General features: G+C 39.6%; 1 protein-coding gene across 1 annotated transcript; it reads left to right on the forward strand.

The window, feature by feature from the left end:
* Positions 1-4,628: 4,628 nt before the first annotated feature.
* Positions 4,629-15,983, forward strand: LOC131843388 (glutathione hydrolase 6-like). Its single transcript, XM_059192017.1, has 9 exons — positions 4,629-4,716; positions 7,318-7,484; positions 9,465-9,616; positions 12,456-12,671; positions 13,303-13,427; positions 13,883-14,054; positions 14,570-14,686; positions 15,236-15,351; positions 15,654-15,983. The coding sequence occupies exons 1-9, from the start codon at positions 4,656-4,658 to the stop codon at positions 15,953-15,955; spliced, it is 1,428 nt and encodes a 475-aa protein (XP_059048000.1). The 5' UTR covers positions 4,629-4,655; the 3' UTR covers positions 15,956-15,983.
* Positions 15,984-22,574: the final 6,591 nt, after the last annotated feature.

Consider the following 22,574-nt stretch of genomic DNA (forward strand, 5'->3'; position numbering starts at 1 on the left):
GTAAACCCCTCAAATCGGTCACCAGCATCCCCCGCCCCGCCGCGCCCCGCCGCGCACCGCCCCGCCGCCCCGCCGCCCTCTGTTTGCTTTATTCTATATTCCCATTCTATTTTTCTGTTCGCGTATTTTGGAATACAAGAAAAACTGAAAATAAATGATCTGTAGATGGTAGTAGGGCTGAGCTGCAGGCTACTACTAGGGTCCATAGGTGGCGGATAATGGAACGACTTTGAGATATCATAGCTAACTGAGTAATCAGTCCCCGATTGGAATCAGCGGCAATGTTTGAGGGTGCAGCGGATGCTTCTCGGGATGAATGCTTCTCTTCCCAATGAAAACTATTGTGTCATGGCGTGTATGTGCCGCCATTAAATAAGTACTCCCTGGTACATGGGCAGCTGCACGTACTGTAGACATACGGGTGGAGGTCATGGGGACTGGTACAGCTGAGTGTCAAAACTACTGCAATGGCAGTAAACAACGATGTGAAAGGCAAAGGGAGAACCATCGCATTATTTTTCCCAGGACAATAATTACGGCATTGAATAAAAACAAAATGGCCCTTAGTCTCCGGCAGACCTTACATCATCAAAGGGTGCGAGGAATCCCCGGATGCAGCAATATAAAAATCGCCACTTGGAATGTGCGGAGCATGTTCAAGATAGAGAAAGTATCCAAGAAAAAATCCAGGGCCTGCGAAGACCAGGCAGGCGCCGCACTCCATGGCTAAAGAATCTAAGGCCCACTGCCTTTGGGGTTAGCACCAGATCCTTGTTCAGAACAGCGGTGGACAAAATTAAGATCGCCAGGATGATCGCCAACCTCCGGTATGAGACGGCACATAGAGAAGAAGAAGATGGTAATGTTCAAATTTAATCCATTGTGCCAGTTTAATTTTTTATATTAATACTAGCTGATCCAGCAAACGATCATATAAGTTGAGGTACTAATGCCGCTATAAAAAAGGTGGTTGATCCTAAAAAGGTGAAAATTTGATTTAGCATATATTTTTATACTTTTTTATACTCTATCTATTTTTATACTAAATGTGGACTTATAATCCTATTGCTAACAATATACCATGTCAGTTGACCTCCACGAGGTTTCCCCTTGAAATCCTTGTGACAAATTTGACCTTCAGCCGCTCCATAAGTCCTTCCGCGGGTTTGTAGTGCCATCTGCACTCGCCCCCTTTACAGAAGCTGTAAAGCTGTAAAGGCCAGATACAGCCGACATTAGAGTAGTCCGAAAAAAAAACTTTGTACAGTAAATATATTAACAGAAATTTAGGGTTTTACTATTTATTTAGGGGATGAAAGTTTGTATGAAACTTTGTCAATTTTAAACCGATCGGGCTGAGACTTGGCTTACATAAAGCTCCTATAACGTAGGCATCCCCTAAGAAGAGATTTTGATCAATTCCACACCTAAGGGGATAAATTAACGCGAGCGAAGCCGCGGGCAAAAGCTAGTCTATACATATAAATAAAATTGGAGTGTCTTGTTGCGGGGTAATAATACGATGTTGTCGGTTGAGACGATGTATATTACAGATGATAACAGACTGACAATATGTACATAAACATATTGATATTATATACTAAATGACAATAGGAAAATGTAAGGTGGGGCGACATAGGTTAGACACAGCAGTGCTTAGTACACAATATTGGATTTGTCTTACTAGACATTATTAAATGCAATTATTATATTGATGTATCTAGGTAACTGTGTCCCATATGTATGTTTGTAATATTGTAATAACCGTTTTTTACTATATGCATATGAATATAAATACGGTACATACACCAAAATAACATTTTTTATCATTTTTGTCTGTCTGTCTGTCGGTCTGTTTGTTCCGGCTAATCTCTGAAATGGCTGAACCGATTTTGATGGGACTTTTATTGGCAGGCAGTTGATGTAATAAGGAATAACTTAGTCTAATATATTTTAGAAAAATAAAGTTAAATTTCCACGCGGACGAAGTCACGTGTACAGCTAGATTAAAATCGCAGCTTCATTTCAGCAATGAAGCGGACAGCAAGTCAGGACTCCTAGTCTTACAATAGTGGAGCAGTTTTATAATAATTGTAAACTGTCCATACAACAATGAAATGTTTAACAATTTATCTATACTTTCTATGTCTAAGTTATGACGACCTCGTGGTCTAGCGGTTTAACACACCGCTTTACGTCCGATGGTCGCGGGTTCGATTCCTCGCACGGCACAAACATTTGTATTCATGAGTATGATTGTTTGTATCGGTTTGGGTGTTTTCTATGTATAATATGTATGTATTTGTGAAATAAAAATTTATGTATATATATCAGTTATCTAGTACACATAACATAAGCTTTAACTAGCTTAACTTGGGTCTGGATGGCGCTGTGTGAATTGTCCTGAGATTATTATATTATTTCTTCAATATGTTACGAGTTCTGAACAGACAGATGATTGTAGCCTTATATATAGTATGTAATATTATGTTATCTGTGTATATAGCACAGATATTGGTATATAGTATGTCACTTCATCTACAAACATTTGAGCTACACATAACGAAACCTTAAAGTACGTTTATTCAATTTACCTAAAGTTCAATTATACCACCGGAACCAAGAGAAGAAAAAAAAAGTTCGATTTTCAATTTAATACAGTTTTTTTTGTATACCCTTTAGGAAAGGCAAAGGAAACTGTGCTCATACAGCCATGTTAGTTTGCTTTTAAAAACCTAGTAAAAAATTATAGTCCGTATAAATATAAGTCCGTTATAAATCAAATGGCTTCTGCAATTATTATACTGCCGCATAAACAGTATGTAATAAATACTAATGTAAGTAATGTGTCATTCAAACTGTCATTCTGCTGACTGTGTGAATTTAAAATTGGAACAGCAAACACAGAGTGCAGCGATCCGATCCAAGAATACGAAAGTGATCAAGACGAGCTGGCGTGACGTCACCACCGCTTCACCGGACATAGCGGCGCCGGCGCACGTCTCACCGGGCCCTCCCCCCTCAACTCCCCCCTTGCCCCTTTGCTGCCGCTACCGCGCCCCTCTCTCGCCCGGAACAACAGTTATACTCACTACGTTGAACCTATACACTGTGTCTTCTATTTTGTGTAATTGTCTGTTTGTTAGAAACCCTGTGATATTGTTATGTACTGTCGTTCTAGTTGAAGCTCGACGGGGATATTGCCAACTGATTCCTCCAGTCAGAGCCGTGGTGTGACTTCGGTACGTACCTACTCTGTTGTTGTGTTGTGTTACTGTTGTGATAGTTTTGTGTTCTCTCTATGCCAACACGATTTAATAGCTTATTGGCATTTGATTTCTTTTGATGCATACATGTTTCAGGTACGTACCATCTTTGATAATATTTTAACGAAATTATTGAACAAACATGGTACACGGGGAGACGTTGTTTAAGAGTGACTACCTGACTTGAGATGGATCAAATACATAAACAAACTATGTAGAGTGAAGCAATGGCCTTTATTATGACATACGTGTGAAAGAAAATAAGAGGTTTTTTTGGTTAATTTCTTTTTTATAATGTTCATTTTTAATTCGTCGAAACTCGTTAACTTTATAAGAACAATACTATATATAACGTTATAAATCATTTACAGATATATTTTTATTGTTTCTAGATACTAAACCACTATAGAGCAAGAGTCGTGAAATGTTGAGAAAATTCCCAGTTAAAAATATATAATTTATCTACCACCTCTTATGATATATATAAAATTTCAGATTTATTAAAATAACGTAAGTTTATTTATAAAATAATATAGTTTAGGGGTGTGCGGGGGGGTTGGAACCACACTAAGTGTCTGGTAATGTACATCGGGGTCATTCAAATTCAAATTGAAATTCAAAATCACTTATTCATGTAGGACATTTTAGCTGCATATGAACTTCAAGTGTTTACATTATAATTTTATTTTTTTCATAAAAGTAAATAATAAGTTCTAATGATGCAGTGAGCCAATAGTTTAGTTCCACATTGAACAGCACGCCGAGCCGCCGTCATTCATTAGCGAAAATATTTATAAAACCTCTCGATATATTTCAAATAATCAGAAAGACCCCTTCTTTCTGATTATTTGAATTTTATTTCTGTGTGTATTATATACATCGAGCATGTATATAATACTCACACACATACACACAAACACAAGTGTGGAGAAAACCAGCAAACTATGAATATATTATATTAGTATAAGATTATGATAAGAGTATAAAATCCTTACTTCCTTACTCCCTTATTAGAGTTATTTTCGTAGTAACTAAATTTCGTAATAACTAGTAAGTGACTCTATCTGTCTGTGTCTCGCTCCGCGCTAAAACTACTGAATTGATTTAAATGAAATTTGATACACAGATAATCTAAACCCTAAAAAAGGATATAGGCTACTTCATAATTCGAAATAAGGGTTGAAAGAGGAGATAAAAGTTTGTATGGAAAAGCGTCATTTTTGAAGCTATAACGATGAAACTTTTTTTGGCATTTTGATTTAGAATATTGAATATTTCTTCTTTATTTGATCAACTCTACAACACGAAGTCGCGGGCACAGTTAGTAAGATATTTTTCAATGTACTATTTTGATTATTTCAGCTGATGGATGTAGCGTAAAAGCGGAGCATGCACACCAGCTCGTCGTCAGCGCGCGATGTACGCGAGCCAACCGACTCACAACCGCCAGGTTTATAACAGTCATTTAATTATATACACTTACTAAAACTTCACCTAAAAGAACTAGAAGTGTTGTGAATACTCTTTCGTTAAACTTTTTTATATTTAAAAGTAATACGACCTCGGTGGTATAGCGGTCTAGCACACCGCTTTACGTCCGATGGTCGCGGGTTCGATTCCTCGCACGGCACAAACATTTGTATTCATGAGTATGATTGTTTGTGTCGGTCTGGGTGTTTTCCATGTATAATATGTATGTATTTACGAAAAAAAAATATCTATGTACTTGTATCAGTTATCTAGTACCCATAACACAAGCTTTAGGTAGCTTAACGTGGGTCTAGATGGCGCTGTGTGAATTGTCCTGAGAAAAAAAAAAAATAGTTGTATAGGTATCAATATGTATTAAAATTTTGATAGTTCGTTCCTCAGGTTGTTTGTAAAAAGTGTTGTATTTTTCCTTGATTCACTAAAATATTTTATTTCTTTAGCTAATACAATATATATATATATTAGTAGACATGAATCGGAAAGTGCCATTCGTCTATTAATCTATTCATCCTATGTATCCGCTGTCCTGGAACCTAGTATACTTTATCCACAACATCATCGATTTATCCGATCCATCACAAGAAGCACATATAGTCGGTTCAATAAAACAATGGCAATATTCAAAATGTACATTTTTTACGAGACAATCACTTTTCCTTTAGTATTAAATTCACACAGAAGTATTGTATATCATTTTAAATGTATTTAGATAATGATTAAGACGGCGTGGTTAATTTAATTGACTATATATAAAATTCTCGTGTCACAGTTTTCGATCCCATACTCCTCCGAAACGGCTTGACCGATTCTCATGAAACTTTGTGAGCTTATTGAGTAGGTTTGAGAATCGGCCAACATCTATTTTTCATCCCCCTAAATGTTAGGGGTAGTCCAACCCTAAATTTTTATATTTTATTTTTTAGACAAAATTTTTAGTTTCTATTTTTTTATGATACAACATGCAAAAATACGTACAATCCTAAATTTTCACCCTTCTATCATCAACCCCTATTTTTCATAGCGTTATTAATTTATATGGCAAAACAACGTTTGCCGGGACAGGCAATTCTAGCTTCTAATTTTGAAAAATAACATTTTTCTATTTAATCAACGATATAGTTACGGAGTATTACAGAAAGTAAAACAAAGCAGATTTACTAAAGGAACAAAGCACAAGATTGTGCAAATGCAGTTGGGAAACAACACTTTTATAATGGTCACACAGCGCATTCAAATGAAACAAGAACTGCAGCTAGGGAAAAACTAACATTTATTTATTAGACTGAGTTAGATTAATCTAATAAATTTATTACGTATCATTACATAGTACGAATGTTAGGGGTTGAAAGGGGAAATAAAATATTGTATAAAAGCAAAGTCATTTTTAAAGCTAGAAGGATGAAACTTATTTTTTAGACTGTTCATTTAATATAAATAAATATGACGTTCAAAGTTTATAAATAGGGGATGAAAATTTGTATGGGCATTCGTCATTTTTGAAGCTAGATAGATACAAAACTTTTCTTTGCGTGAAATAAACTGTAGGAAGCCACAATACATATTTTCGCGGAGCAAGAAAAGCTAGGAAAAAAAAACAGAATGGATAAAAAAATAAAAAAGGGCATGGACCTCCAGTCTATGGAAAATAAGGGAATAAGTTATAAAAAAACGTTGCAAGCGTTCGTGGCAATAACCGCTTACCCCGGGGAGATATGTACATACAATAACTTACTTTCCATCCATATTTAATTCATATAAGAAACATATTAATTTCCTGTTCGAATTACTTGATATTTATTCAGTATATATGTATAGCGTTATACAGTTTTGGTATTTACCATATATATATATATATATATATATATATATATATTTGTTTATCATATATATAACCGAGAAAAAGAGAGGCTGGCTCACGAGGTGACCGAAATGTGGGGGGTGATATCCACCGAAATCATTCCAATCGTTATGTCGGTGAACGGTCTTATCCCAACCAGTCTGGAACAACATCTCAGACGGTTGGGATTCCGAGACGGCTCACTCCCGGGAAAGATGCAGAAAGCGGTGCTGTTACATTCTGCCCGCATTGTACGCCGGTTTCTCTCCCTGGGGCCCTGAACCCCGGCCGACTGTGCTTCTGCCGGGGGTAAGTTGCCATCTCCTCTCCTTAAGAGGGGAAATGAGAATTTTTTTTAAGCTTAAGTTTAACAGACTTTTATGATATGTCAAATCTACCGTCAGTTCGGAATGATTTCAAGATGAGAAGAACTGACAAGAAACTCAGCTCGTATTCTTTTCAAATAAACGTTGTATATGTTTACAATAATACAGATTCATTTTTAAATTCTGTGAGAATAGAGTGACCTACAGCATATGCTATTTCAAGAGCATATATATCATGACTAATTCCTGGTGAATGCGGCTATGTGCTGACCTGACCTCATGTTCATCTTATGACCCTGGTGCCCCGCCAGCGTAGACCTTTAGCGCAGACAGGTGCATGGTGCACCTGAAACATCTACTATCTGTCCACTAACATCTATTAAACAAATGTGTTGAGGCGTGGTGGAGCTGCGCGAGGACGTGCCGCTGAAGGCGAGCCGGCTGGGGGTCGGCGGCGCGGCGCGGTGCGGCGGCGGCCCGCGGTTCATCCTGGGCTGCTTCGCCGCACTCTCCGCCGCCGTCACCATCGCGCTGCTCACACAGATATACTACGGCGACTATCAGGTAACACACGCTGTCTAATGTCATTATAACAGAGTATAAAACAAAGTTGCTGTCGCTGTCTGTCCCTATATACGCTTAAATCTTTAAAACTACGCAACAGATTTTGAGGCGGTTTTTTTTAATAGATATATATTTGTATAATACATGTACGCACGGGTGCGAAGCTAGTAATGTTATAAAGCTGAAGTGTTTGTTTGTTTGTTTCAACACGCTAATCTCAGGAACTACTGGTTCGAATTGAAAAATTCTCTTTATGTTGGATAGTCCATTTGTCGAGGAAGGCTTTAAGCTATATAACATTACGCTACGACCAATAGGAGCGGAGCTGCAATGAAAATATTGTAAAAGGTGGGGACATGAAACGCAGACGAAGTTGTGCGGGTCAGCTAGTTAGTGATAACGTAGTACTTACAATTCCTGCAAGATTAGAAATACCCAAGTTTAGCATTTTAGAATTAGTCCAGTAGATATTCTTAACGAATGAATGCAATGGATGCAATGCAACGGACGCCTTTGTCCAGCAGTGGACGTCTTCCAGGCTGAGATGATGATGATGGTGAATGCAGTGCTTCTTTTTCTCTGAAGTCAATAGCAGTCTAAACGCATTTATGTATACTTTTGCCCGCGGCTTCGCTCGTAAGTATTATTATTAATTAGGTGTAGTTGTTGCGACTTTTTGTTTAGCGTGTGTAAAAAATTAGGGCCTACAAAATCTAAGAAGATTTATACAAACTTTCATCCCATATTTTATCCCCTTAGGGGTGGAGTTTATCAAAATCCTTTCTTAGCGGATGCCAACGTCATAACATCTACCTGCATGCCAAATTTCAGCCCGATTCGTGAAGTGGTTTGGGCTGTGCGTTGATAGATCACTATGTCAGTCACCTTTGAGTTATATATATTTAGAAGTTAGGAACGCAATGTTAGCAAGTAGCCATATTTGCTTCCGTTTTTCGGTAAGGCAAAGATGCTTCATCATTCAAGCAATTTACCCTTTGATGAGCCGTATTAGTAGCTACATTTCCACCCCTCATCCCTCCGATCGATCCCCCGTCCAATTCAAACGGGGATCGAAATTACGACGGCCTGAGCCGAGGTTCGAACCCCTAGTGGTGCCCTCAGACTAAAGTCGTATCCGTCGGGCAGGAGTTGGCCTTCAGCCGCTCCATAAGTCCTTCCGCGGGTTTGGAGTGCCATCTGCACTCGCCCCATAACGTCCGGTGAAGCTGTAAAGGCCAGCTACGGCCAACAGCATTAGAGTAGTCCGAAAAAAAAAAAAAAATTCCACCCCTCTGTCTTCTAGGAATAATACACTGGTATTTTGCTAATTAGGACCAAAATACAATTATAATCTTTGAGCATAACTTTCAAAATTTAAAAGATTAGAGTCCTACTATTTTTTATGCAAATGGCATGTTAAACTAGCTGACGGATCGTGCTACTGAAACGGGACCAGAGGCGGATCTACCTAAGGGCTTTTTCGGCTGCAGCCCAGGGCCCCGAGGATACAAAGCTAAAAATATCTAGAATGTCTAGCGAAAGAAACGGAGAATTTCTGGTCGATTGTCGGTCGAATTTGGTCGGTGAATTTTTTTAGTCTATACATATAAATAAAATTGGAGTGTCTGTTTGTAATATTGAAATAACCGTTTTTTACTACATGCATATGAATATAAAAACGGTACATGCACCAAAATAACATTTATTACAGTTTTTGTCTGTCTGTTCCAGCTAATCTCTGAAATGGCTGGACCGATTTTGACGAGACTTTTATTGGCAGGTAGCTGATGTAATAAGTAGTAACTTAGGCTACTTTTATTTTAGAAAAATAAAATTAATTTCCACGCGGACGAAATCGCTGGTGTAGATAGTTGAGTACTATAATTAGGTAAGATAGGTAGGCCGCTAAGTATATTTAGCCCAGGGCCCCACAAATTCACGGTCCGGCCCTGGTTGGGATTAATAGTTCTGCGTGTGCAGGTGGTGCCGCACGGCAGCGTGTCGTCGTCTGCGGCGGCGTGCTCGCGCGCCGGCACGGACGCGCTGAAGACGGGCGGACGCGCGATGGACGCCGCACTCGCCGCCGCGCTCTGCCTCGCCGTCGTCGCACCACACCGGACCTCGCTGGACGCGTACGTATCCCGACGTGCACCTCGACGTCCCAACGGTACACCAGTCGACGGGTTAACGCGCGCACCTGCGATACCTCGCCCCTCTCCACGCGCGACCTACTCTCCACCGGGTGATCGCGTCATTTACGTGACTATGAATCCCGCCACACGACTCCATCAGCCGGCTGCTGGAAAACAGCCGGCTTCCGGCCGGCCAGCATTCAGAATGCTCGGGCAAGAAGCGTAAGCTCGAGGCCCATACCCAGCGGTCCACACTGGACCAGCGGACGAGCCGGTCAGTCAGTCAGTCCCGGAGTGCACGTGGTTGTGACGTGGACGGCGCGTGCTCGCGCACGTGCACAGACGCGCTGAAGTCGTGAAAGTCGTGCTCGCCGCCGGTTGCTGCTGATGCTCCAGATGCAGCGACGATACATCTTAGAACATTCTCTTTCAACTTACAGCTTAGCCGCTACTAATATCTACTTTTAGTAATAGCGCCATCTATGCGATCATACTGATACTAAACAATTCATACGAAAACAAACTAAGCAACCTCGCTGCTATATGCCGCTACTGCTGTAGCAAAGAAAATGGAATGCTGTTGCTTGTTTGAGTAAGTTTTGACGTCTTAACGATAGAGGGCGTTAAGTTTAGATGTTTATAATATTATAATAAACGTTTTATGGCCTTTCTATGCAAATAGAAAATTATATATTCTATATCAATTTAATCAATCTTTGCTTATCGGAGAGGTCAACGCCACGTAGTTACGGTTCCGTTAATATGACCGGTTACGCGGTTGTTAATTGCCAGCACATGAACCAGATGCGTAATGTACCTTGGCGGGGCCCCGTATGGAAATTTGTTTTTTTTACGAAGGGTAAAGATTTCTCACAAAAGAAAAAAATTGCATAAAATTTCAAATAAATATTTATTAATCATAATTATCTATTTATCATTTTTACAAACAATTGATATTAAATGTACACTCTCCTTGCCTTTTTTTCGGCAGACTAATTTATTAAATTACTAGCTGTCCCGGCAAACGTTGTTTTGCCATATAAATTAATAACGCTATAAAAAAAATAGGAGTTGGTGATAGAAGGGTGAATATATGGGTTGTATTTTTTAATGACACTTATTAAAAAATATATTATTAATAAAAATATTTGCCCAAAAAATAAAAAAATAATGTTAGGGGTGGACAACCTATCATTTAGGGGTATGAAAAATAGATAGTAGCCGATTCTCAGACCTACTGAATATGCATATAAAATTTCATAAAAATCGGTCAAGTCGTTTCAGAGGAGTATGGTAACTAACATTGTGTCACAAGGATTTTATATATAAGATTTATAGTTGATGCGGAAAAAATAAATTGCATTCATTTACTTTAGTCATTAGTGAAATAAAAAAGAATTTGAAAGTTAATTGTTGCTTATGCACGTTGGGGGCCCCGTATAATGGATACGACAGTTACTGCGGTAGCTACGCCTCTGACATGAACACTAAAAGCTTTACATAGTTTATCATATTAACGCTAAATTTTATTGCTAATTTTAATATTCAATTTGTACACTTGTCAGAGCGTACGAAAATAAACCGATAGTTACCCGATAATATGTTATTACCTACCTGGTTGCAATTAATATTTCTATACTGATTACTGACAGATTCAAATCGTGCAAATAGAAAACGAATAGAGTGTACAATCGATGTCTGTGTACTCGAATTATTATTACGTATTCGAATTATAGAAATAGTAGAAATTGAAATAATCTTTATTCAAAATAGAGCAGATATTAATAGCTTCATCATCATCATCGCAGCCCGGAAGACGTCCACTGCTGGACATAGGCCATCCCCAAAGATCTCCACGACGATCGGCCCTCCATTCCCCTTAATAACTTATTTGGAATCATTTTTTGCTTGAAAAGCAAGGACTACCTGCCGCAGCTGGTCTGTATGAGTCTGCTGTGACTAGAGTTGCCAGATTTTTTTTCAGCCTACAAGGGGCAAACGCTTTAATAGGCAAATAAATAGGGGAATTTAGTTTTTTTCCCGGAACAAATTGTCAAAAGACAAATGGTCTAGCGTAGATCGGTCGATTTAATATTAAAAAACGCAGCACGATTCGAATACGGGACAGTGTCAGTCCCGCCGTGACATCTTAAACTAAGCCTAAAATACGGGACGTCTCGGGAAATACGGGACGTCTGGCTAGCTGTGGCCCACAGAATCTGGATGCCTTGATGTATAAATGATAAGTCCGGGCTGCTTTCCAACTTGATTTATTGAGTACACGATGATTGAGTGTGGACTGATGCTTGTTTGTGAGTATTTGGTGTACTGAAGGGAGAATGATATGTGTGGACGTTATATGGACGCGGAGCGGTGTAAAATGATGACGGTTGCACGGTGACGCACCGTACATGCTGCCGGGCGGGAGAAGAAGGAAGTGTTGTTGATGATATGATATGATATAGTGTGATAAGATATGATATAGTGATTACATTAACTTAAAAATATTATATCTTAATTAACAAGGTAAATAATAAAATTGTCAATTTCTTCATTCTTCTTTATAATTCTAAATGTCCCTCTTAAATTGTTTGCTGATTTAGAGTTTCACTGGACGAAAGAGGGCGATAGCAGATGGCACTCCAAACCCACGGATGGACTTATGGACTTGCTGAAGGCCAACTCCCGCCTGACGGATATGACTTTAATCTGAGAGCACCGCTGGGGGTTCGAACCTCGGCTCAGGCCGTTGTAATTTCGATCCCCGTTTGATTTGGACGCGGGATCGATCAGAGGGAATTACTAGGAAGCATGTGTGAAGCGTAAGTTTTGTGAACAGGAGCGGGTCGTTGTTGTACTGGGAGTACCGGCAGTCGCGCACGCAGGGCCCGCTGCTGGCGGAGTGGGGCGGGCCGGGGCCGGGGGCGGGGGCCACGGGGGCGGGGCAGGGGGCCCGCCTGGCGCCCCGCACGCTGTCCGCGCTGGCGGCGCTGCACGCGCAGCTCGGCGTGCTGCCCTGGCCGCGGCTGCTGCAGCCTGCTATAGACCTCGCGAGGTATACCACACTTTTCTTTCTATTATATATAATGTACAATGACGTTGACGATCTCGAGTGTTTAGTATTTAGCACACCGTCTCACTTTCGATGGTAGAAGATACATTGCACGGTACAAACATTTGTGAAGAGTATGATTGTTTGTATCGGTCTGGGTGTTTTCTATATATATTATGTATGTATTTATAAAAAATTGTCTAAGTATATTTGTGTCAGTTGTTTATTACCTAGGCTCTGCTTAATTTGGGACTGTATGGCGTTATTTAAATTTTCGAGTTATGATATATATGTGAACCGAATACTTCATTATTTACAATATATGCCGTCGAAGACTCAATTATCATTAATCCTTCGAGCCGTTTCTGCAGCACTGGTGCCATGGCGGAGCTCGTACTCGTAAATAACGTAACATAACGTTGTGAACGGAGTGACGCAAAGAAAAAACCAAAGTTGGAAAAAATTACAGTTTTCGAGAAACAAATGCATGAGTAAATAGCTGTATAAATTTGAATTTGGAATTCCTAACCAAAGAGGAGACATTTGAGATCAAAGTGGCCAATACGACAAAACGACAATTTCATATGTTAGGACCTAATATTTAAATTGGTTTTGTTGTCCCCGTGTGTAACAGTGAGGGATTCCCGGCGTCCGAGGGCTTGATGACCGCGGAGGCTGCGTCGGTCCCGCAGGCCGCCTTCCGCCGCGCCCCGGAGCTCGCCCAGTACCTGCGCGCCCTGCAACGGAACACCAGCGCCGGTAGGGGGCGGTTGTACGCTACATTCTAACACTTTGGAATTCAAGTCTCACACGATAAATGTAACTGGAGAACTTAATTAAGTTTATTGTAAAATGTTTGGACCGAAATCAGTGGTTGCTCAATTTAGATTCTAAAGTTGAGTTGCCAACGGTCCTGTTTGCCCAGGACATGTCCTAGTTTTTGAAGTGTCCTGAGAAGTCCTGAATAGTATAATTGGCAGCGTCCTGAGTTTTTAAAATTCGTGCGCCTCTTTATTACTGGTTTTCAACACGTATAATTTTTTTAAAGTACTTTTTATTAAAAATATTATTACTTTAATTACTTGAATTTAATTTCACCTATTTAACTATGGCTTTAATCCTGGTTTTTTATATTTGGACTTGGCAACCCTATTCTAAAGTAAACTTGGAAGATCGAGAGTAGACAGTAATGAAGAGTTCGTGAACCTCCATAGAGCTGGCGGCTGCGTGGGGAGCGGGCGGGCTGGTGCGCGAGGGTGCTCCGCTGGCGGTCAGCGGCGGCGGCTGGCGGGCGTACGCGGGGGGCGCGGGGGCGGCGGGGGGCGCGCTCGCAGCCCTCGCCGCCGCCCTGCAGCCGTCCGCGGGGCCCGACGACGACAGCCTCAGGTACCGGCACAAGCTAGTATCAGTTTTGATATAAATCAGTATTGCATGAACTCCTGCAACACGTTCATCGATCAGTCTGCTCCCTCTAATATGGTTGAGTGCAATGATGACTGGCTTATCCGCCATACTCGTGACTAGGTGCTGCTTGTGGGGACTGGTTTGTTCGGGTTACGAACACTGATTAGACTATTCGCTTTTGCAATAACATTTGCTGGTGGTCCCTCCATTCTTCCAAATTTGAATTTAAAAATGAATCTGTATTATTGTAAATATGTACAACATTTATTTGAGAAGAATACGAGCTGAGTTTCTTGTCAATTCTTCTCATCTCGAAATCATTCTGAACTGACGGTAGATTTGACATATCATAAAAGTCTGTAATAGACCTACATGAATAAAGATATTTTGAATTTCATCGTAAAGTGGTATCAGCTATGATATCAGGTATATATGATGCCATAGCCTACCCAATTTTCACCGCGCCCCGAGCTGACCTATGTGTAATGGAATTTCAGAGTGATCAGCTCGCTGCAACACGCTGCGGCGGAGTCCAATGGCACGTGGCCGCCGAGCAGCGTGGCCACCGGACTCGCCGTCGTCGACCGCCTCGACACGTACCTCGCACTAGTCACGTGAGTTGACACTCTAAACCAGTGATTCTCAAAGTGGTCTATATCGACCCCCAGGGGTCTATGACAAATTGCAAGGGGTCTACGACAGCGGTCATCTTGTTGTTTTTAACACTTTACTGCAGTTAGAAATTTACAAAATGGCAAGGGGTCTAGGACACAAAAAAGTTTGGGAACCTCTGGTCTAAACTAACCTCGACTTCTAATTACAAGATGGATGCTAGAGGGCGGCCAGTATCCTTGTAAATATCAGTGTATTTATTTTAGAGGTGTATGTCTACTTCATTTTGATTATTTTTCAATCTTGTGTACTAATGTAATAGACTTCGATGTGGTAGCCAGGGTTATAGATTTCTTTTAAATTTTCCAACTGTAGTTTAGTTAAGTTTAGTGTTAAAAACATAAAGTTTTTTACTTATATACCAGATAAGGGGGGTCTACCCAAAATCGAAAAATATGGCAGGGGGTCACACAAAAAACTTTGGGAACCTCTGCTCTAAACAGTGCCATGTATCAAACATCCTAGAGAATAAAATATACATATTTTTACAGTGGATTGTCTAAACCATTCGGGTCGGGCCCACCGACTGCGGAGGGCTGGATACGAGATGAACCTTCCGAGCCCCTCGACCTGGCGCCGGCTATCATTACGGAAGACTTCGTGTGCGGTACGTTTGGTCGCCCGACTGCCGGTCGGTGATTATTAATTTTATAGTACGATGGTGGTAAACAAGCATAAGTCCCATCTGATGGTAAACGGTCACTTTAGCCTTTGGACGCCTAAGACACTAGAGATTTTAAGAGAGACCTTAATATACCCTTCTTGAAATACCCTATGCTGTAGTCTCGCAAGAAAACTTTGGCTGGTAGTGTATACCACAATCTAAGTGTACGCGGAAGGAAGCTCATAAAGGGGCGGGGGGGGGGGGAGGTTGTCGTGGGGGCGACCATTAAGTATGGTGGTCCGCAGGGTCGCGGTACGTGGCGGGCGCGGAGTCGTGGTCGGCGCTGGCGCAGGCGGCCGCGGCGCTGGTGCGGGGCGGCGCGGCCGGCGTGGAGCGCGCGCGCGTCGCGCTGTGGCCGGGGGGGGGCGGCGCGCTGGCGGCGGAGGGCGCGGGGGCGGGGGCGGGGGCGCCCTACGCCGCGCTGCCGCCGCCGCCCTACAACGCGTCGCCGCCCTACGCCGCCGTCAACGTGGTGCAGCAGCGCGCCGACGCGCTCCTCTCGCACGCCGACAGCCGCGGCGGAGGACTCGGCTCGCGGTTCCGATGACGACCTCGCTGCGTGTTCTACTTTGTTTAAGACATTTATTTAATTTATTTTAATAAATAAAATGATTTTTTTTTCATTTTTATTACTAAATTTTAAGCACGTTTAATTTCACTTGATGTTATGTGATAATGCAGCCCAAGCTCTTAAAGACAATTAGTGTCTATTCACTCTTGACTTGAAAGACCCAATGTTGTAAGATGCACACAATGGCGCTGGAAGAGAGTTCCACTCCTCAACTGCTCACATACGGAAAGATGATGCAAATCGGTTGGTACGAGCAGAAGGGATGTCAACTGTTTATGGATGGAGCCGCTCTCTACGTCTTGTGGTGAAACGATGCTGGAGGAATGTGACTATGGAGTTTCTGAGCACATTCGCCGAAATAGACTGCATTTCGGCGAATGTACTCAGAGAACACCGATAGATAAACCATTTTACGTCGTAGACTATGAAGCCTCTTAGCCACAAGTGATTCGTCCCCGATTAATCTTCTAGCTCGTCTGTCGACTTGATGATGTACACCAGTGATTCCCAAAGTGGTCTATATCGACCTCTAGGGTTCTATGACAAACTGCAAGGGTCTACGGCAGCGGTCATCTTGTTGTTTTTAACACTAAACTTTACTACACTTAGAAATTTCAAAATGGCAAAACCGAAATATATGGCAAGGGGTCTACGATACAAAAAAGTTTGGGAACCTCTGCTCTAGACCATCAAGTTGATACTGAGCGGACCCATCCCACATGTGGAACAATACTCTATGCAAGATCGGACCTATGCTTGGTTTAGTGTCAGAAGCTATGGATCGGTGGACTGTATGGGTGCCTAAATGATGAAACACGTAGTTTATATAATAATATAAGTAGTAGCAATAATATAATATATCCATTATTTAAATTATTAACCGGGTCTTACCACAAATAATTTTATAGCAAATTAAATAATCTTCTGGGTGGAATCCAGTCATAAATAAATTAAAGCAAAGTTCAGTAGCGTCAACAATCGATAAGTGTACGGATACCGTGAGTGCTGTGTGTCGCAAAACTTCGTTGAAAAATCTTGTGAAGGTAGATGAAAAAACTGATGTCACCTATCTACATTGACATCGCTGTTACACCAGTCAGCTCGGCAACTTAGTCGAAACGTCGAGAATAGACTAGAATAGAATAGAAAATCATTTATTCAAATAAACTTACATTGAAGCACTTTTGAATAGTCATTACATTTTTCTTAATCTACCGCTCGTTCGGAAAGCTGTCTCATCACTAGAAGAACGAGCAAGAAACTTGCGTGTTGCTCTTTTAAATAATTTTATTATTACTTTACATTTTTAAGTTTAAGTGTGTGAATACAAACCACCAATTAGCACTAATTCAATTAAATACTCAAAAAGAAAAAATATTGAATACATAACCAACTGGTTAAACAATTAATAAGAGCATAGTGATTATACAAGCAGCACCCGTTCACGAGTATGACGGATGAGCCAGCCATCACTGCGCTCGACCATATTTTAGGGAGCCCAATGACCCGGCCCACCACGCCGCCACAAGTCTGGACATTTTAGTGAGCATGACTACTCAAAACACTAGACCACGTCAAAGCTACTCACAATTACCATCTGATAGTTATAGTATTCACATTTTACATAAGAATGCATGCGGCAATTAATACAAAAACCGCTACGGTTTCATATTTCTAAAATCAATCAATTAAATCAAGAAAGCAATGAGAAAATAAAATTATAACGTTATGTGCTAATAAACTAATTATTTACTTGATATGTTGTCATCTATGAATTCGTCTATCCTGTAATAGGCTTTCTTACATAAAAATTGTTTAATATAAGATTTGAATTGCCTCTCTGTCAGATTTAATGCAGATTCTGGCAGTTTATTATAAAATCTTATGCAATTACCATAGAATGAATTACTGATTTTGTGCAGACGGCATTAAGGTAAAATAAGCTTATTTATATTGCGTAAGTTTCTACTTGTACAGTCTTTGAGTTTTTTAAAACTCTCTAAGTTCTTCCGTGTATACATAATATTTTCATAAATGTATTGTGAAGTAACTGTGAGGATATTTGAGTCTTTAAAGCACTGACGTAATGACTCTCTTTAACCCATACCATAAATAGAACGTATGGCTCTCTTTCGTAAAACAAATATAGTATTTATATCGGCTGCTTTACCCCACAGCAGTATGCCATAAGACATTATGCTATGGAAATAACTAAAATATACAAGTTTAGCCGTCGCCACGTCTGTTAATTGCCTAATTCTTCTAATTGCATATGCAGCAGAAGTCTACTGGCCAATTTTGAAATATGGGGTCATTATATACATAACATACTAATATACATAACATTGTAATTTCGAGTCCACTGTTATACCTAAAAAAACTGTATCATTAACAAAATTTACTATTTCGTCATTAAGCAATAACTGTGTATTTATTAGTCTTACATTAGGAAGTGTAAATTTTATACACTTTGTTTTGCTGGAATTTAATAATAGGTTATTACATGTAAACCAATTTAATATTGCAGACATAGCACAATTTACATCGTCTAATTGATTACTTTGACGTCCAATTTTAAATACTAACGAAGTATCATCCGCAAACAGCACTATATCTGCAATTTTCTCTACCATAAAGGGAAGGTCATTTATGTAGATTAAAAAGAGAAAGGGGCCTAAGATTGACCCTTGTGGAACGCCCATCTTAATATTAGCTCCCTTAGATTTTACACCGTCAATATCTACAGTTTGGACCCTATCCTCTAAATAAGTTCTCATTAATTTTAGATCATTATCTCTTATACCCTAATGTTCGAGCTTGTACAAAAGCGTTTTATGATCCACACAATCAAATGCCTTTGATAGGTCACAAAAAACTGAGTGCATCCTGTGACTTCTCCCAGGATTCGAAAATATGTGTCATTAGCGCAACACCTGCGTCAGTGGTAGACTTACCGGCGGTGAAACCATATTGCTGACTGTGAAGCAGTCCGTTAACCCTGAAGTGTTGTAACATTTGATTTAACATTATCTTTTTAAAGAGAGGTAAATACCTTTATTTGCCAAAAAATTATTCGTGTGAAGACCCGGTTAATCTTTTAAATAATGTATATTTAACATGAAAGTTTAAAAACAACTATTTCGAAATCTTTTTTACAGCATGCAATTTTCATTGGCATTAATGAATTAGTCTCCTCAGGTTTACGTATTCCAGCCAATAAAAAACTTACTTTATAAGCTGTATTTCAGTTAAAAATTGAGACGAGGTAATGAAATTACGCGATAAGAGGTAGGAAACATCTTGGTCCTACCCAATGCTCATGAGCGGTTTCATTGTTACTGTATTCGTGTACTCGTGGTACGTGAAAACAGCAATAGTCATATAGGGACGGTTACTAATTGATATCATGTGTGCCGTCAGCTCTGGTAACTACTCCCCAATACGAACCACTCCACTGTGGAGTGTTAGATGTGCCAGTGACATTAACACCTTGGTCAACATGATTTATGACCGTAGTACTGATTAAAAGAAATAATCATACCTAATCTTTATTCACTCACAATATAAATAGGTAGAATAATAGTTTTTCCTTATAAGTGTGGAGTCTGAATTAGATGAAACCTGTACGACAAGTTTTTAAAATATAGGCTATGTTTGGTAATCACAGGCAGCTTGTCACGTTAGTGGACAGGTATCAAAAGAAATAAAAAAGGTGTATGTGTTATAAAATTTATTACAACATCGTTACAAAATATTACAGGAGGAGAATAGACCTATCGTCTGATTTTAGGGCTAACAGGGTCTTCAGGAACAAGTATGGATGATCATGAAATTACTAACAGTTTAGTGCAGAATAAAATAGAGAAATCTGAAGGGTTTGCCTCGGCGCGCTTCTCTGGCGCAGATTGGTGCTGGAGAATTCTCTAGGCCGAGACGTTGAGAATTAGCCAACATTGAGATAATAAAGCATATTGGCTTTATTATCTCAATGTTGGTGCGTCACGATGTATCTTCAATTAATATGCTCACGAGTAAATGTAATTGCGTCAGAGGGACTTCCAAATAGTGCGCTCGTGTTTTCATATTTCATTCGAGGCAATAGTAATGTGATATAGTGTTAGAGACACGTCTTCTTTTATTTCTCGTCCCATTTCCTTCGAAGGATCTCGCCGAGATCCCTCTCGATCCAATTGCTTTCTCCGAACCTGGACATCATATTCGTCTTAAAGTATTTAAATATGGCGTTTGAATAACAAAGTAACAAATAGGTAGATATAAAACTAAATTTCATTCAACACTTGTCAAGCTTGTTTGCCATTCTACTTGCATAAAAAATTATTTAGAATTAGCAAAGATATCAATACGTTTAATTGACAGGTATAATTGACAGTTGTAGAGAACGTTTGAAAATAATAAAAAAATATAATGTCGATTGAAAAACTGCATTAAAGTCCGGGCGGCGACGGTACGTAATTATGCTAAGCACTTATATATAACGTGGAAAGATTGTGACCGACCAAGTCATTACTGCATGCAGGAAGCAATGCTACGGAAACCTGATTAATTGCTTTAAGATTTGAGCCAGTAATTAAGTAATACAATCGTGCGTTGACAACTTAAATACATTTAATGCACTTTCGATTTTTGTATAAATATTTGACCGACACTGAACAACTCGCGGTCCGATTCTGTTCGCTAAAGCTATTTCAGTCTTCATCATAGAGCGAGCCTTTGGAATCCGGCAGCTTTGAGAATTCCCTTTGAAAACATTAGCTGACAACTAGCGAGATAGCAGCAGTGCCAGATTTATATTTTTTATGAGTGTAGACCACTTTATTTCTGTCGCCCCATCTATAGACCTTTCAAAAATAACAATTTTCCATTTGTAATAAAGAAAGTCTTGAAGTTAAATAAACTGCTCAGGAGCCCTTCAAGAATTATGTAAGCACTATAGCAGTGCCGCCATCCTATGGAGAGACGGCCCGATGACATTTCAGTAGAAAATTTTATCCCCAATGTGCCACAGGAGTTGTCCTGACAACGTATGTTGTTGAAGTTAGTCCACAATTCCCCATTACCCCTCCTGCTAGTGCCCATTGATTACCTGACAAACAGCAGGGACTTGTTAACAATTGGTACACAATTCCTCATTAGCATTCTCGGTCTTATTCATTGATTACCAGACAACAGAGACACACTGCATGCTGCATTTCACATTACTTACGTTGATTCACCATCGACAGGGAATTCATCCCCACATGCTAGAACCTGAGTGGTCTCGGACAGTGCGGTTTCAGAGGAGCTTCCTCTCGCGTGCACTTTGAATGAACTGCCTGCCGGGATTTTCTCAAAAGACTACAGCATGGGGTTTTTCAAAGAAGAGTATATTAAAGTTTCTTAAGAGACGGCAACGCGCACGTAACAGCCCTGGTGTTTCAGGCGGCCATAAGCTACGGTAACTATTTACCATCAGATGGGCCGTATGCTTGGTTGCTACCATAGTAGAATAAAAATATAATAAAAAGTTGATTATATATTATATTTACTTAATTGAGAAATACAAAGAGATTGCCGTGTTTTCACGTATAGGGTTTAATTGGTCGACACACAGTCGAATAATGAAGTTTTAATGTAATGACATTTTATACAACAACTCCTTGTTGTAGCCTGAGTGCTAAATAATACTAATCTATTACTGAATAATAATAAGCCTCGAAGGTCGCATAAAGAACTACTCAGAAATACTGATACTTCATCTGCAGACATCATAAATAAGGAAAAACAGTACCGAAACGATTTTTTTTTTTTTTTATTTTCAATAATAACTAGCTGACCCCGCGGACTCCGTTCCAGCTCAAAATTAAATATGTCAAAGGTTTGTTTTTATTAGGTCCGCACTTTTTTGACACGTTTGACAGGTATCAGCAGTTTGTATGGGAAAATATAATTGTTGTTTTTACTACTTTCCATGCATTTTTTTTATATTTTATCACCGTTTAAACCTACCCTGGACTTCCACGAATATTTCTATACTAAAATTAGCTAAATCGGTTCAGCCGTTCTCGAGTTTTAGCGAGACTAACGAACAGCAAATAATTTATTGTTATAGATGTATATGTATAGATGTATTTTTATATGTATATTGTTATTATATATATATAAACCTACCTATTGAATCCAATTCCTTATACAAAATTACAAAGTATTTTTTTATGACAGGACCATACGAAGCAATCAACATTAAACTTTAAGAAGATTGTGGCGCAATTAAATTACTCTGTAGGTATTCTTAAATACTCGTTCTGTCTCTATTCAGAGACCTTGCATCTCCGCTCACCGAAGCGGGACAGCAATACTCTCAATCGAAATGTGGCCGTAAATATTTACGTTCCGCTCTACTCAGCTTACACAATTGTTACTTTAAAGATAAACATATATTTTCTTGTTATTCTGAAAATTCATTACAGTTCCAATGTCTTGCATATTTTATCAAATTCTTATACAAGTTGTACAATTAGGTTATGTAAATACTAGTAATAAATATTGGTTAATACCATTTCAAAGTATGAAAAAAAAAACTTTTTTGACACATTAC

Source organism: Achroia grisella, unplaced genomic scaffold (genome assembly GCF_030625045.1).
Source record: "Achroia grisella isolate CSIRO2021 unplaced genomic scaffold, CSIRO_AGI_Agris_v1 utg3071, whole genome shotgun sequence".
Lineage (NCBI taxonomy): Eukaryota > Metazoa > Arthropoda > Insecta > Lepidoptera > Pyralidae > Achroia > Achroia grisella.

Coding starts and splice junctions, on each gene's coding strand:
- LOC131843388 (XM_059192017.1), top strand. CDS start 4,656: ATGCACACCAGCTCGTCGTCAGCGCGCGATGTACGCGAGCCAACCGAC. Junction 14,055..14,569: donor CCCGACGACGACAGCCTCAG/GTACCGGCACAA, acceptor ATGGAATTTCAG/AGTGATCAGCTCGCTGCAAC. Junction 14,687..15,235: donor ACGTACCTCGCACTAGTCAC/GTGAGTTGACAC, acceptor ATATTTTTACAG/TGGATTGTCTAAACCATTCG.